Source organism: Strix uralensis, unplaced genomic scaffold, assembly GCF_047716275.1.
Source record: "Strix uralensis isolate ZFMK-TIS-50842 unplaced genomic scaffold, bStrUra1 scaffold_461, whole genome shotgun sequence".
NCBI lineage: Eukaryota > Metazoa > Chordata > Aves > Strigiformes > Strigidae > Strix > Strix uralensis.
In genome coordinates this window covers 1-15,000 of record NW_027437055.1, presented here as the reverse complement: position 1 = coordinate 15,000, position 15,000 = coordinate 1, and the positions used below count along the sequence as shown (strand labels likewise).

The 15,000-nt window shown below is 70.8% G+C and overlaps 3 protein-coding genes across 3 annotated transcripts in view; 1 reads left to right on the top strand and 2 right to left on the bottom strand.

Annotated features, from left to right (window-relative positions):
• LOC141938959 (ER membrane protein complex subunit 10-like) overlaps positions 1 to 1,467 on the bottom strand; it is a 3,641-nt gene extending 2,174 nt beyond the window's left edge. The window contains exons 1-4 of the mRNA XM_074857993.1: positions 1,461 to 1,467; positions 1,049 to 1,368; positions 150 to 216; positions 1 to 64 (exon numbers count right to left, since the gene is read on the bottom strand). The exon at positions 1 to 64 is cut by the window's left edge and continues 49 nt beyond it. Of these exons, the coding sequence (XP_074714094.1) occupies positions 1 to 64; positions 150 to 216; positions 1,049 to 1,368; positions 1,461 to 1,467 (458 nt within the window). The remainder of the gene's footprint in view (positions 65 to 149; positions 217 to 1,048; positions 1,369 to 1,460) is intronic.
• LOC141938958 (uncharacterized) lies at positions 1,466 to 2,422 on the top strand. The gene is made up of 3 exons (XM_074857992.1): positions 1,466 to 1,549; positions 1,817 to 1,959; positions 2,029 to 2,422. Exons 1-3 carry the CDS (start codon positions 1,466 to 1,468, stop codon positions 2,420 to 2,422), a joined length of 621 nt encoding a protein of 206 aa, XP_074714093.1.
• A 120-nt stretch (positions 2,423 to 2,542) lies between these two features.
• On the bottom strand, positions 2,543 to 14,738 carry LOC141938957 (myosin-binding protein C, fast-type-like; the record flags this gene model as incomplete). The annotated part of the gene is given in 29 exon segments (XM_074857991.1): positions 2,543 to 2,608; positions 2,930 to 2,955; positions 3,164 to 3,350; positions 3,918 to 4,054; positions 4,573 to 4,732; positions 4,820 to 4,959; positions 5,384 to 5,576; positions 5,833 to 5,921; positions 5,995 to 6,162; positions 6,926 to 6,989; positions 6,991 to 7,061; positions 7,382 to 7,570; positions 8,134 to 8,227; positions 8,229 to 8,239; positions 8,654 to 8,731; positions 8,734 to 8,812; positions 9,198 to 9,337; positions 9,415 to 9,444; positions 9,837 to 9,943; positions 10,593 to 10,758; positions 11,229 to 11,392; positions 11,952 to 12,054; positions 12,147 to 12,271; positions 13,068 to 13,200; positions 13,529 to 13,722; positions 14,253 to 14,312; positions 14,479 to 14,536; positions 14,622 to 14,690; positions 14,693 to 14,738. Coding segments are annotated over 28 exon segments (3,066 nt in total), but the record flags the coding sequence as incomplete, so codon positions are not given.
• Positions 14,739 to 15,000: the final 262 nt, after the last annotated feature.

Sequence of the window (15,000 nt, the reverse complement as noted above, 5' to 3'; positions counted from 1 at the left end):
AGGCCGGGCTCGGCGCCGGGGCTCCAGGTCAGCGTCCCCCGGCGGCGGAACCGGGGGGCGTCATCTGGGGGGGGACACGCACGGGTTGGGGACCGGCTCCGTGTCCCCAGGGGCGCCCCCACCCCAGGGGTCCCCCCCCCTCAACTCACCCGGCTCGAAGGAGTGTTCCAGGGGCAGCGTCAGGCCGCAGCTCTCGGCGTCACGGCCCTCGGCGGGCTGGGGGGGGCGGGGGGGTGGGGGGACACGGGGGGGGTTCAGGGGGACATTGGGGGGGACGGGGGGGGGTGGGGGGGACATGGGGGGGACACATGGGGGGGGGGTGTCAGCTCCTCTCACTGGGGACCCCAGGGTGGGGACACCCCCCACCCCCCAAAAGGGACCCAGGTATTTGGGGACACCCCTCATGAATATTAATCAGCCACCTGCGATCTGTACCGCCCCTCATGAAGCCAATAGGCAGCGATAGGCATCTCTATAAATATTAATGAGCTGTCGGGCAGTAACACCCACTCATGAATATCAATGAGCTCACAGCAGGTACTGCCCACCCCCATTTCCAGCAAATATTAATTACCCTTGTGAATATTAATGAGCCGCTACACAGACCCGCTCATTCATATTCATGAGCCCACCACGGCCCGTGCGTGTCTCTCATTAATATTAACGAGCTGTCACCGAGCAGCGCCCCGCCCTCTCACACACACCCGCCACTCTGCGGGCGGCGCCCGCCCCCTCCTGAATATTAATGAGATGCACCAGAGACCTCATTAGCTCCTCATTAGCGTTAACGAGCTGCCGCCCAGAACCCGCCCCCCGCGGCTCAGGGCACGGCGAACCGCCCCCCCCCAGTGACGTCAGCGCCAGCCCCGACCACCCGCTCGTTAGTGTCATTTCACATCATTAATATTAATCTACATCATTAATATTAATTTCCCGCCTCACGGCAGGGCCCAGCCCCCCGCCCCTTCACATGAGCCCCCGTCGCGGGGCAAGTCCCTCCTCCATGTCCCGGCTCCCCCCGCTCCCCCCGGCTCCTCCCGCCGCTCACCCGCAGCCCGAGGCCGCCCCGGCAGCTCCCGCCGCCGCCAGCGCCGCCGCCGCCGCCTCCAGCAGCGCCAGAACCAGCAGCGGGGCCGCGGCCGCCCCCAGCGCCGCCATCTTGGCCGCGCGGGGCACGACGGGGCGGGGCACGTAGGGGAAGGGGCGGGGCACGCAGGGAATGGGCGGGGCACGCAGGGAGGGGGCGTGGCGTGTTGGGAGGGGGCGGGGCACGCAGGGGCGGGGGGCGGGGCTGCCGCGCGCCCTTCCCGCCCGCAGCGCCGTGGTGCGCGAGGCCGCGGGCGCCATCTTGAGGCGTCTCGGCGCCATCTTGAGCGGCGGCAGCTTCGCCTCTTCGGGGCCTCCCCGAGCCCTCCCGGGGCCTCCGGAGTCTCCCCCGGCCTCTCCCCGTCCTCCCTGACCCGCCATGGGCCGGCTGGGGCGCTGCCTGGCGCAGGGGGAGTACGGGCAGCTGCGGGACTGCCCGCTCTTGGAGAGTGACTTCCTGCAGGTGAGGGGAGGCCCCGGGGAGCCGCCAGCCTGTGTCCCCTCAGCTGCGGCCTTGTCCCCCCATCTGTCCCCTCAGCCGCGGCCTTGTCCCCCCCATCTGTCCCCTCAGCCATGGCCCTGTCCCCTCTGGCCTGTCCCCTCAGCCACGGCCCTGTGTCCCCTCACCCATGTCCCCCTTGTCCTGTGTCCCCTCAGCCATGGCCCTGTCCCCCCCCCAGCCATTCCCCCGCCCTTCCCTTCCCCCCCCTCAGCCCCCCTGTCCCTGCAGGTGACCCACAGCGGTGACGCCACCGGCCGGGTGACCGTGGCCATCGTGGCCACCAGCCCCCTGCTCCCGCTGCCCGACGTCCTGCTGCTGGTGCGGCCGCTGCCGGCGTCGCCCCCCGGCCCCGCGGAGCTGCAGCTCAGTGGGTGAGTCCCTCGCCCCCCCCCCCGCTCCCCCCAGCACCACAACCCCCTCTGACAGCAGCTTCCCCCCAGGCTGCTGCCTCTGTCCTGCGTCCGTCTGTCCCTGCGCAGCCGCTGGCGGCACCGGCCGCACCTTCTACCTGCAGCTGCTGGTGCCGCCCCGACACCTCCGTCGCCTCTTCGCCTGCTGGATCCGGCTCCGCCTCCGCCGCCCCGGTGGGTGCCCCCCGGCCCCTCAGGGACTCCCCGGGATGGGGGGGGACCCCCAGAACCCCCCCGGGAACACGGCGGAGCCGGGAGAGGTGGCACCCGCCCCCCAATAAAGGTGGAAGGGGGACACCCCCCCCGCCCCATGCTGCGACCACCCCGCCATGGCCCCCCAGGGAGGACGGACGGACGTGGGGGGTGCAGCCAGCGCGTCACCCCCATTGTCACCCCCCTCTGCCAGCCTGGGGACCCCCTGTGACCCCCCCTGTCTGTCAGTAGCCCCCCAGGAAGGACAGACGGACACAGGAGGGCACAGCCGGTGGGTTCCCCCCCACCTCCAGCCCTGGGCCCCCCCAGAAAGGACAGACGGACACAGCCGGGCGCAGCCAGGAGCTGGGGGCTCCGTTTATTCCTGGGGGGGCACCTCTGCCCTCCTCCTCCAGCCCTGGGGGAGGGGAAGGTGTCACGGGGGGGCTGCACCCCCAAAATTCAACATACACAACCCCAGATGAATCCCCCCCCGTAAAGCACCCCCCTCAAAATTAAACATCTGCCCCCCCAATAAAACACCCCCCAAATCACACCCCCCCCCAAAGACCCCCCCGCAATTAGATCCCCCCACAAACACCCACCCAAAGTAAACATCCCCCCCCAAATTAAACACAGCCGCCCCAATTAAACACCCACCCCCAAAATTAAATGCCCCCCCCCCTCAATTAAGCCCCCCACCCCCAAGACTCCCCCCAGATCGCCCCCCCCCGCTCACCGTCCTGCCTCGCCGTCACTGGGGCACTGTGTGGGGAGAGACGTCTGTTGGGGGGCTGCCACTGCCCCCCCGGTCCTGGGCTGTCCCCCAGACCCCAGGGACCCCCCCCAGACATTGGGGACCCCCCCCACGCCCCGTATCTCCCGCTTGCTCTCGGTGAGCACCCCCCAGCTCCCTGGCGGGGCCCCTGCGGACCCCGGGGTGCCCCCCCTGCCCCGGGGTGCCCCCCCGTACCCCGGATCTCCAGCCGGCACTCGGTCAGCGCCTCCCCCAGCTCGTTGACCGCGCGGCAGCCGTAGACGCCGCCGTCGAAGGGCCCCGGCTTGCGGATGTGCAGGGTCAGGACCCCCTGGCTGTGCCGCGCCAGGAACCGCGGGTCGTCCCCGATGGCCACCTGGTTCTTCAGCCACACCACCTTGGGCTGGGGGGGGGTTAGGGACCCCGAGGGGACCCGGAATGGACCCCAAAATGTACCCCACCCCCCCCAGGCCTTGTGCTCCATCCACAGCTCCTTGGGATGGGGGGGGGTTAGGGACCCCGAATGGACCCCAAATGGACCCCAAAATGTCCCCCAAATGTCCCCCAGAACCCCCCACACCTTCTGCTCCATCCATGGCACTTTGGGGTGTGGGGGCACAGCGTTAGGGACCCCAAATGTGCCCCAAATATACGCCAAATGTGCCCCAAATGTCCCCCAAATGTGCCCCAAATGTCCCACCAAATGTGCCCCCAAATATACCCCAAATGTCCCCCCAAATGTCCCCCAAATGTGCCCCAAATGTCCCCCAACCCCCCCCAGGCCTTCTGCTCCATCCACCCCCCCTCGGGCTGGGGGCGCGGCGTTAGAAACCCCAAAATTCACCCCAAAACGCGCCCCAACCCCCCCCACCTCGTGCTGCAGCCAAACCCCCTCGGGCGGGGGGGGCAGCGTTCGGGACCCCCCAAAGTCCCTCCCCACACTTTGTGCCCCCCCCGTGCCCCCCCGCACCTTGGGGTGCCCCCGCACGGCGCAGTTGAGGGCCGTGGTGTACCCCGCCACGGCGCTGCGATCCACCAGCGGCGTCAGGAACTGGGGGGCCGAGCGGAAATCGTGCGGCTGGAACTTGGGGGGCTTCAGCGACAGCCCTGGGGGGGGGACACACACACACACACCCCCACGGCTTGAGCTGGGGACCCCCCCAGGCACCCCCAGACCCTGAGGGCACCCACATGTCCAGGAGCCCCCCAAAACCAGGGGGCACCCCCCACGTACCCGGGGTGTCCCCAAACCCCCGAGGGAGCCCCCAGACGGGGGGTGCCCCCATGCCCCGAGGGTCCCCCCATGCCCCGGGGGGTCCCTCCCATGCCCTGGGGGTCCCCCCACATCCTGGGGGTCCCCCATGCCCCGAGAGTCCCCCCCATGCCCCGAGGGTCCCCCCATGCCCCGGGGGGTCCCTCCCATGCCCTGGGGGTCCCCCCACACCCTGGGGGTCCCCCATGCCCCGAGGGTCCCCCCATGCCCCGGGGTCCCCCCCACACCCCGAGGGTCCCCCCATGCCCCGGGGCCCCCCCCACACCCCGAGGGTCCCCCCATGCCCCAGCCCCCCCTCCATGCCCCGAGGGCCCCCCCACGCCCCGGGGGTCCCCCCCAGCCCCCCCCGCACCTGGCTTGGCGATGCGGGCGCTGTTGGCCGAGAGCCCCGCGCTGGCGCTGAGGCCGCAGCGGTTCTCGCTGAACACCCGGAACACGAACTCGTTCCCCACCACCAGCTCCGAGACCGTGCAGCGGGGGGGGCGGCTGTGCTCGTACACCGTGAACCACTCCTGGGGGCGGGGGGGGGTAGGTGAGGGGGTTGGGGGCCCCTGGGGGTCCACTTGGGGGGCAGCGGGGCCCCGGGCGCAGCCCCTCACCATGGTGCGGGTGTCGGCCTTCTGCACCGTGTACCCCGTCACCTCGCAGTTCCCGTCGTCCTCGGGGGGCTCCCACTGCAGCAGCGCGTTGCACCCCCAGACCTCCTGCACCTGCACCCGCCGCGGGGGGCCCGGACGCTCTGCGCCAGGGGACGGCCCCGCTGCACCCCACGGCGGCGCCCCACGGCGCCCCACGGCACCCCAACGCCCCTCAGCCCAGTGCTCCCAGCGCTCCCAGTGCCCCCTGACGGCTCACACTAGGAACGTTCTAGATCTCCATCACACCACGTGATGCTGCCCCAGCTCCCTCATCCCAGTCCATCCCCTCCCAGTGCTCCCAGTACACACAGTCCTCCCTCCCAGTGCTCCCAGTCCCCCTTCCCAGTGCTCCCAGTGCTCCCAGTGCCCCCTCCCAGCACCCCGAGTGCTCCCAGTCCCCCTTCCCAGCACCCCCAGTGCCCCCAGTCCCCCTTCCCAGTGCTCCCAGTGCTCCCAGTGCCCCCTCCCAGCACCCCCAGTGCCCCCAGTCCCCCTTCCCAGCGCCCCCCATGCCCCCGCGCCCACCGACGATGCGCAGGCGCACGCTGGCCGTGTCCTCCATGCCCTCGATCTGCAGGTGCAGCCGGTACTCGCCCGAGTGGGCCCTGGCGGCCGCGCGGATGAAGAAGACGGTGTCGCTGTCCGAGTTGCGCACGTGGACGTCGTCACCCAGCGCCTGCCCCTCCTTGGTCCAGGTCACCTTGGGGCGCGGCTTCCCCTGGGGGGCGGGGGGTCAGCGGGGCGCCCCATAGCGCCGTGGGGCTGGGACCCCCCCGTGGGGCTGTGACCCCCCTGTGGGGCAGTGACCCCCCCCGTGGGGCTGTGCCCTCCCCTATTGCTGTGCCCCGCCATATTTCCGTGTCCCCCCATACCGCCGTGGGGCTGTGACCCCCCTGTGGGGCTGTGACCCCCCATAGCGCCATGGGGCAGTGCCTCCCCATGTTTCTGTGCCCCCCCGTGCCCGTGCCCCTCACCTGGAAGGGGATGACGAGGTTCACCTGCTCCCCCACCTTGCGCACGTACGTCTGCCGCAGGTGCCGGGGCAGCCGGATCTTGGGGCGCTCTGGGGGGACGCGCAGAGACACGTTTGTACGGGGGGGGGTGTGTGTGACCCCCCCCCCGCCCCCGGCACCCACCCACGATCTCGCGGATGGTGACGGGCTGTGCCAGCGTGGCCGGGGGGCTCTTCCCGGCGATGTTGACCCCGATGACGCGGAACAGCAGCTTCTCGCCCGTGGGGAGCCCCCGCGCCGTCACCCCACAGCGCTCCACCAGCCCCTCGTGCGCCGGCAGCCACTCCTCCGCTGGGGCACGGGGGCAGAGCGGGTGTGGGGCAGGGATCGGGGTGTGGGGCAGGGACTGGGGTGTGGGGCAGAGATCGGGGTGTGGGGCAGAGATCGGGGTGTGGGGCAGGGATGGGGGGTGTGGGGCAGAGATCGGGGTGTGGGCAGGGATGGGGGTGTGGGGCAGGGGACTGGGGTGTGGGGCAGAGATCGGGGTGTGGGGCAGGGATGGGGGGTGTGGGGCAGGGACTGGGGTGTGGGGCAGAGATCGGGGTGTGGGGCAGGGATGGGGGGTGTGGGGCAGGGACTGGGGTGTGGGGCAGAGATCGGGGTGTGGGGCAGGGATGGGGGGTGTGGGGCAGAGATCGGGGGTGTGGGGCAGGGACTGGGGTGTGGGGCAGAGATCGGGGGTGTGGGGTGGGGGGGTCAAAAAGGGGGGACAAAGGGGCGGGGGGAGGGCGTTGGGGGCAAAGTTTGAGGGGGAAAAGGGGAGGGGGGTGGTGTCGGGGTTTGGGGGGCAGGGTGTTGGGGGGAATATGAGTTGGGGGTCAGGAGGGGAATGGGGGGCAAAGGGGGAGCAAAAGGGGGGGCAGAGGGGCCGGGGGGGTGGGGGGGCAGGAGTTGGGGGGCAGGGGGATGTGGGGGCAAAGTTTGGGGGACAAGGGGGCAGGGGGTTGGGGGGGGGTGGGGCAGCAACACAAGGCAGAGCCCCCCGCCGTGGGTCAGCCCCCACTGTGGGTCAGCCCCCGGCTATGGGTCCCCCCCCGCCGTGGGTCCCACTCACAGCCCTCCCGGCAATATTCCACCAAGTAGCCGTCGATGCCGCCCGCCCCCACCCGCTCCGGGGGGGCGCCACTTGAGCGTGGCCGTGGTGTCGGTGACGTCCTCGAGCACCAGGTGCGTGGGCTCGCTCGTGGGGGCTGGGGGGGTCCCGGCATCACCCGCTGCGCCCCACGGCCCCCCCCCGAGCAACCCCCCCGGGCCCCCAGACCCCCTCCCTTCCCCCCCAACTCCTCCAGGTGCCCCCAGCTGCCCCCCAGACCCCCCCTTTCCTCCCCCAGGACCCCCCAGGACCTGCTCTCTCCTCCCCCAAACCCCCTCCCTCCCCCCCCAGCCCCCCTCTCTCCCCCCAGCCCCCCCAGCCCCCCCCAGGACGCCCCCAACCTCCTCTCTCCCCCCCCAGCCCCCCCCAACCCCCTCTCTCCCCCCCCACCCCCCCCCCAGCCCCCCCGGCCCCCACCGATGGGCATGAAGGGCTGGGTGTTGTGGCTGGGCTGGGACACGCCGATGGCGTTGACGGCGAAGACGCGCATCTCGTAGAGGACCCCCTCGATCATCCGCGTGGACTCGAACGTGGGGCCCGGCAGCACCTCGAAGTTGAGCTTCACCCAGCGCATGGAGCCCTTCTTCTTCCGCTCCACCAGGTACCCTGGGGCGGGGGGGACACGGGCACAGGGGGGCGCGTGGGCAGGGACATGGGCCCCGGGGGGACACACGTGGGCAGGGACATGGGGACGGGGACACGCATGGTCACACGCATGGGCAGGGTCATCGTGTACAGGCAGGACACGTGGGCAGGGACACGCATGGGCAGGGACATGCGTGGGCTGGGGTGTGACAGGCAGGGACACGCATGGGCAGTGACATGCGTGGGCAGGGACACGCGTGGGCTGGGGTGTGACAGGCAGGGACACGCATGGGCAGGGACACGTACGGGCAGGGACATGCGTGGGCTGGGGTGTGACAGGCAGGGACACACGTGGGCAGGGACACGTACGGGCAGGGACACACATGGGCAGGGACACGCGTGGGCTGGGATGTGACAGGCAGGGACATGCGTGGGCAGGGACACGTACAGGCAGGGACACACATGGGCAGGGACACACGTGGGCAGGGACACGTACAGGCAGGGGACACACATGGGCAGGGACACGCGTGGGCAGGGACACGCGTGGGCAGGGACACGCGTGGGCAGGGACACGCGACCCTCACCGGTGACCGGCTGCCCCCCGTCGTACTTGGGGGGCTCCCAGGCCAGCACGGCCCAGTCCTCCCCCACCGAGGTGATGCGCACGGCCTCGGGGGGGGTCGGGCACGTCTGTGGGGACACGAGGGGACACGTGGGGACATGGGGGGGACACATGGCACCCCCGGCCACCCGCTGTCCCCTCACCCCCCATCCCTGTGTCCCCGTGTCCCCTTTGTCCGTACCCGTGTCCATCGTGTCCCCATGTCCCCTCGTCCTCAGCCCCACGTCCCCCGTGTCCCCTTTGTCCCTGTCCCCATGTCCCCTTGTCCCCAGCCCCATGTCCCCACATCCCCGTGTCCCCTCGTCCACCACATCCCCGTGTCCCCTTTGTCCCCGTGTCCCTTGTCCCCAGCCCGTGTCCATCGTGTCCCCTTTGTCCCTGTGTCCATCGTGTCCCCTTGTCCCCAGCCCCACGTCCCTGTGTCCCCTTGTTCACCGTGTCCCCGTGTCCCCTTTGTCCCCAGCCCCGTGTCCCCTCCTTACCGACCACCTTGACGAAGAGGGTGGCCGTGTCCTCGCCCACGGGGTTTGTCACCCGGATGGTGTAACGGGCCTCGTCCCGCGCTCGGCGCTCTCGATGACGAAGCTGCTCAGGTCCTTCTGCTCCTCCAGGTGGGCCCGGCCCTCCCGCGCCTCGAACACCTGCGGCACGGGGACACGGGGACACGGGGACGTGGGGCTGGGGATGAGGGACACGGGGACGTGTACAGGGTTGTGGGGACACGGGGAGGTGTCACAGGGCTACAGGGACTTGGGGACACAAGGGGGGGTCATGGGGACGTGGAGAGGTGTCACGGGGATGTGGGGACACGTTGTGGGGTCACGGGGACACGGGGAGGTGTCAGCGGGACACAGGGATGTGGGGGACGTGGGGAGGTGTCAAGGGGGCAGCGGCCACGGGGACATGGGGACACGAGGGGGGTCACGGGGACACAGGGAGGTGCCACAGGATTGGGGGGGGGCCCACGAGGGGCCACGCGACCCCCCCAGGTGAGGCCACAGCGCGGGGGTGGGTCCCACGTGTCACCTCGTCACCCTTCATCCAGGTGACGGTGGGCGCCGGCTCCCCCGAGATGGGGACGTCGAGGCGCAGCTTGTTCCCCGCCACCACCACCAGCGTGTTCTCCGCCGCCTTCCCCGAGCAGTCCAGGTGGATCTTGGGGGGCTCTGGGGGGGGGGACACAGCGCTGGGACCCCCCCGCCCCCCCCAGCGGCCCCCGTGTCCCCCTCCCTCCGCCTCTCACCTTGCTTGGGGACATATTCCACCTTGATCTCTGCGGGCGCGGGGAGCAAAGGGTTAATGGGGGGGGTGGGGGGTCCCCAAACGGCACCTGAGACCCCCCCCAGTGACATCAGTGTCCCCCAGAGCGTGACCCCCACCCCCACTCCCCGCAAGCTCTGGGGGGGCCCAAAATGGGGCTTGAGCCCCACCCCAAGTGTCCCCAAATGTCACCCTGGGCCCCCCCCGCCAAGTGTCCCCCCCAGCCCCATAATTGACCCCCCCAGCCCCACAAGTGACCTCCCCCACCCCATAAGTGCCCCGCAGCCCCACAAGTATTCTCTCAGCCCCACAACTGGCTCCCCCCAGCCCCCAGCACCCCCCCAGCACCCCCCCAGCCCCCCCGGTGCCCCCCCAGCGCCCCCCCGGCGCCCCCCCAGCCCCCACCAAGGAAGTTGAGCTTGGCGGAGAGCGACAGGGCGTAGCCGTCGGGGATGAAGGTGTAATCCCCCTCGTCCTCGGGGCGCACGTCGTCGATCACCAGCTTGTGGAACCTGGGGGGGACACACGGGGACGGTGGGGGGGGGGGCCCACTGCACCGGGGGGGGGGCGGCAGTGACCCCCCACTATGGCTTGGGGGGGGCGTGAGCCCCATGGGGTCCCTCCAAGTCCCCCCCAATCCCCCTGTAGGGCCTGAGACCCCCCCGAGCCCCCCACGGGTTCCTCCAACCCCTTCAAGGCCCCCACAAGCGTCCCCAAGCCCCCCGTGGGTCCCTCAAGCCCCCCAAGACCCCCCAGGGTCCCTCCAACCCCCCCCTGAGATCCCCACGGGTGTCTCCAACCCCCTCCAAGACTCCCACAGGTGCCTCCACCCCCCCAGGACCCCCCTGGGTCCCTCCAACCCCCCCACACCCCCCATGGGTCCCTCAAGCCCCCCAAGTCCCCTCTGGGTCCCTCCAACCCCCCCATGGGTCCCTCCAGCCCCCCAAGACCCCCCCGGGTCCCTCCAACCCCCCCAAGACCCCCCGGGTCCCTCAAGCCCCCCAATCCCCCCCTGGGTCCCTCCACCCCCCCCCAGTCCCCCCCATTCCTCCATAACCCCCATCCCACCCCTCCTGGGTGTCCCTCCCTCCCTCCCCTGGGGTGCCCCCCCCGCCCCCTCTTTTTTTTAATTGTGGTTTCCTGGCGCCCCCCCGCGCCCACCTGCCGTTGTGGGAGATGTGGATGCGCTTGCTGGGCCGCACCTCGACGCCGTTCTTGTACCAGCGCCCCGTCACCTTCTCGTCCGACACCTCGCACTTGAACACGGCCTGTTCCGTCGCCTGCACCGTCAGGTCCGCCATGTCCTGCAGCACCTCCAGCTGCTTCTCTGGGGGGGGGGAAGGGACGCGCCAGGTGAGGGGACCCCCCCGCGCCCCCGTCGTGTGTCAGGGGAACCCCCCCCGCGCCCCCCCCAGGGCTCCTCTGGGGAAAAACTGGGACCTTCTGGGCACCCCTCGGCACCCCGGGGACCTCCTGAGATGCCCTGGAGACCCCCCAGACACGCCGGGACCTCCTGGACACCCCCAGGGAGCCCCCAAGACCCCCCCAGACACCGCTCAGCACCCCTGGGACCCCCCAAAGACCCCAGACACCTCTGGGACCTCCTGGACACGCCCCAGGGAACCCCCAAGACCCCCCCAGACACCGCTCAGCACCCTCGGGACCCCCCAAGGACCCCCAGACACCCCTGGGACCTCCTGGATACACCTCAGCACCCTTGGGACCCCCCAGGTACCCCTGGGACCTTCCGGAGACCCCCCAGGACCTCGAGGGACCCCCCACCCTGGGGACACCGACCTTCCACGATGACCTCGGCCTCCTCGCTCTCGCCTCCGTTGGTCATGACCTTGTAGCGCCCTGTGTCCTCCTTGGTGGCCTCGTTGATGATGAGGTAGTGCTTCTTCCCGTCCTTCTTGAACCGGTACTTGAAGGTCTCCTCCCGCGTCAGCTCCACCCCCGTCCTTCAGCCTGCGGGACGCGGGGACACGTGGGGACATGGGGGGACACGGGGGGACATGGGATGGAGGGCATGGCCACGCAACACCAGGGGTGGACGTGCCGTGGTGGGACAGTCGGACGGACAGAGGGACAGTCAGAGGGACACGGGGACAGATGGACAGTTGGACAGAGGGACAGTCAGACAGACGGAGGGACAGTTGGAGGGATGGACAGACAGTCAGACGGTCACAGTCGGACAGACGGATAGTTGGAGGGATGGACAGTCGGATGGACAGAGGGATGGACAGACGGACAGTTGGATGGACAGTCAGAGGGACAGCTGGACGGAGGGACAGGCGGACAGATGGAGGGACAGGCGGATGGGGAGACAGGTGGACAGAGGGACAGGCAGGGGGACAGAGGACAGGCGGACAGGGACAGAAGGACGGGGGACAGGCGGACAGAGGGACAGGCGGACGGGGACAGAAGGACGGGGGACAGGCGGATGGACAGAGGGACAGGCGGACAGGAAGACAGGCGGACAGAGGGACAGGCAGACAGGGGGACAGGCGGCTGCCGTACCACATGACCTGGGCGCCCTCCTCGGACACTTCGGTCTCCAGCACCACCCGGTCGCCCACCAGCACCTGTTGGTCATCCAGGCCCTTGACGACGGTGACGGCGGCTCTGGGGGGCAGGGGGGGACACACGCGGGTGTTGGGGGGGGGTCACGGGGACCGCGCCCCCCCCCCCCCGTGACCCCGCTGCCCCCCGCACCCTTGACGAAGACCTCGGTGAAACACTTCTCGTCGTTGACGCGACACTCGTAGGCGGCGTCGTCGGCCAGCGAGCACTTGGTGATGGTCAGGATGCGCTTGAGGCCGACGTTCTCGAACACGTACCTGGGGGGCGGGGGGGGGCGGGGGGGACACGGCGTGAGGGGCCGTGACGGGGGCGACCCCGGGGCGGGGGGAGGGGCCTCTCTCCTGCCCCCAGCTCCCCTGATCTCCCCCTCCAGCCCCCCAACCCCCTGTGCCCCTCTGCAGGCCCCCAAGACCCCAGAACCCCCCTGTGCCCCCCCGAGCCCCCATAGACCCCCAACCCCCCCCCTGCCCCCTTTCCAGCCCCCCAGAACCCCCCTGTGCCCCCCGAGCCCCCATAGACCCCCAACCCCCCCCCTGCCCCCTTCCAGCCCCCAGAACCCCCCTGTGCCCCCCCGAGCCCCCCATAGACCCCCAACCCCCCCCTGCCCCCTTCCAGCCCCCCAGAACCCCCCTGTGCCCCCCCGAGCCCCCATAGACCCCAACCCCCCCCCGCCCCTTCCAGCCCCCCAGAACCCCCTGTGCCCCCCCGAGCCCCCCATAGACCCCCAACCCCCCCCGCCCCCTTCCAGCCCCCCAGAACCCCCCTGTGCCCCCCCGAGCCCCCCATAGACCCCCAACCCCCCCCCTGCCCCCTTCCAGCCCCCCAGAACCCCCCTGTGCCCCCCCGAGCCCCCCATAGACCCCCAACCCCCCCTGCCCCCTTCCAGCCCCCCAGAACCCCCCTGTGCCCCCCGAGCCCCCCATAGACCCCCAACCCCCCCCCGCCCCCTTCCAGCCCCCCAGAACCCCCTGTGCCCCCCCGAGCCCCCCATAGACCCCAACCCCCCCCTGCCCCCTTCCAGCCCCCCAGCCCCCCCGGCCCCCCGCCCCTCACTTGTTGCTGGGTTTCAGCAGCTGCCCGTTCTTGTACCACTTGAGGGGCAGGTCGGGGTCGCTGAGCTCCACCACCAGCTTGATCTTGCGGCCTTTGTCCACCTGGTAGGCGGGGTCCAGCTTCCGGACGAAGGCTGGGGGGGGCGGGGGGGTCAGGGGGGTCAGGGGGGCCCCCCCCACCTCCCCCCACCTCCCCCCAAGCCCCAGAACAAGCCTCTTCCCCTCTGTCCCCCCCCCCACCCCGCAGCCCCTCCCCTGCCCCATCTGTCGCTGCCCCCATGGGCCCCCCCCACCCTTTTTCAGTCCCCGGGGGTTCCCCCTCCCCCCCCCCCCCCCAATCCCCTTCTCCAGCCCCAAATCCCCCCTCCCCCCCTCCCCAGCCCCCCATTGCCCCCAATCCCCTCCCCACCCCCCCACCCCCCAAATCCCCCTCCCCAGCCCCCAACCCCCTTCCCCCCCCACCTTCGCTCTTCTTGGGCTCGACCTTGATCTTCTTGAGGCGCTTGAGCATCCCGCGCAGGTCGGTGATGCCGTACTGGAAGGCGATGCGCTCGTACTCGCTCTTCTTGGTCACCCCCTTGAGCAGCTCCCAGATCTCGGGGGGAAACGCGTCGTCCTCGTCCTTCTTCTTCCTCCTCTCCTCCACCTGCACCTCCTGACGGCGCCCACGGCTCGCACGGCCTTGCACGGCCCTTGCACGGCCCTTGCACGACCCTCGCACGGCCCTGGACGCCCCCTCGACCCACCTCCGCCCTCCTCGCACGACCGAGCCCCTCGTGCACCCTCGTGAGCTCCCCTGGCACGAGTGAGGCCCTTGCACACGTGGGCTGTCTTGCACAAGCCTCGCACGGCTCCTTGCACGGCCCCTTGCACGGCTCCTCAACCCACCTCCACCCCCCTCACTCCTCCTCATCCTCGCACGACTGAGCCCCGCGCCCATCATCCTCCTCGCACACCCCCTGCGCGGCCTCTCGTGCCCTCTCACACCCCTCACGCACCCTTGCACGCCCCTTGCACACCCTCTCATGCACTTTCACACCCTTACACACCCTTGCACGCCCCTCACACACGCCTCACCCCCATGCACCCCCACGTGCCCTTTGCACGCCCCCACACGCCCCTGCACAACCTCGCACACCCCTTACACATCCCCGTATGCCCTTGCACGCCCCTCGCACGCCCCCACCTCTTCTTGAGCAGCCCGCTGAAGTCCAGCTCTCCGGCCATGTCGCTCTTGGCCTCGCCCCTGGGGGGAGACGGGGGGGTTGGGGGTCCCCGGGGGGTCTTTGGGTGCGGGGGGGTCCCGGGGGGGTCCCAGGGTGTGTTGGGGGGTCGGGGGTGTCATGGGGATCCCCAACCTATAGAGGGGTTTCGGGGGGGTGTCCCCCGTTTCGGCCCCCCCCTTCACTCACGTCCTCTTGAAGGCCTGCAGCACGTTGTCATTGCCGGTGGGGCGGGGGCTGCGGGGGGAGAGGGACGTGAGACCCCCCCAGCCCGTCCCCGAGGGTCCCCCGGGGGGTCCGGGGGGTCCGGGGGGGTCCCGGGGGGTCCCTGACCTCGATGTCGATGTTGAAGGAGCAGCTGTCCTTCTTGTCCTTGGCCGTCACCTCGCAGCGATAGTCCCGCGGTCGCCCACGGCCACCTTGGCAATGAGCAGCTCGAAGGTGTAGACCTGGGGGGGACACGGGGGGACACGGGGGGGACACGGGGGGGACACGGGGGGACACGGGGGACATGGGGATGTGGGGGGATGGGGGGGTGACAGGGACATGGGGGGGACACGGGGACGTGGAGATGGACGCAGTGAGGGGCGTGGTGGAGCCCCCTCCCATCCCCTCCCAGTCCCTCCCAGTGCCCCCCATCCCCTCCCAGTGCCCCCCAGTCCCTCCCAGTGCCCCCACCTTGCTCTCCTTGTCGAAGCTCTCCTTGAACTG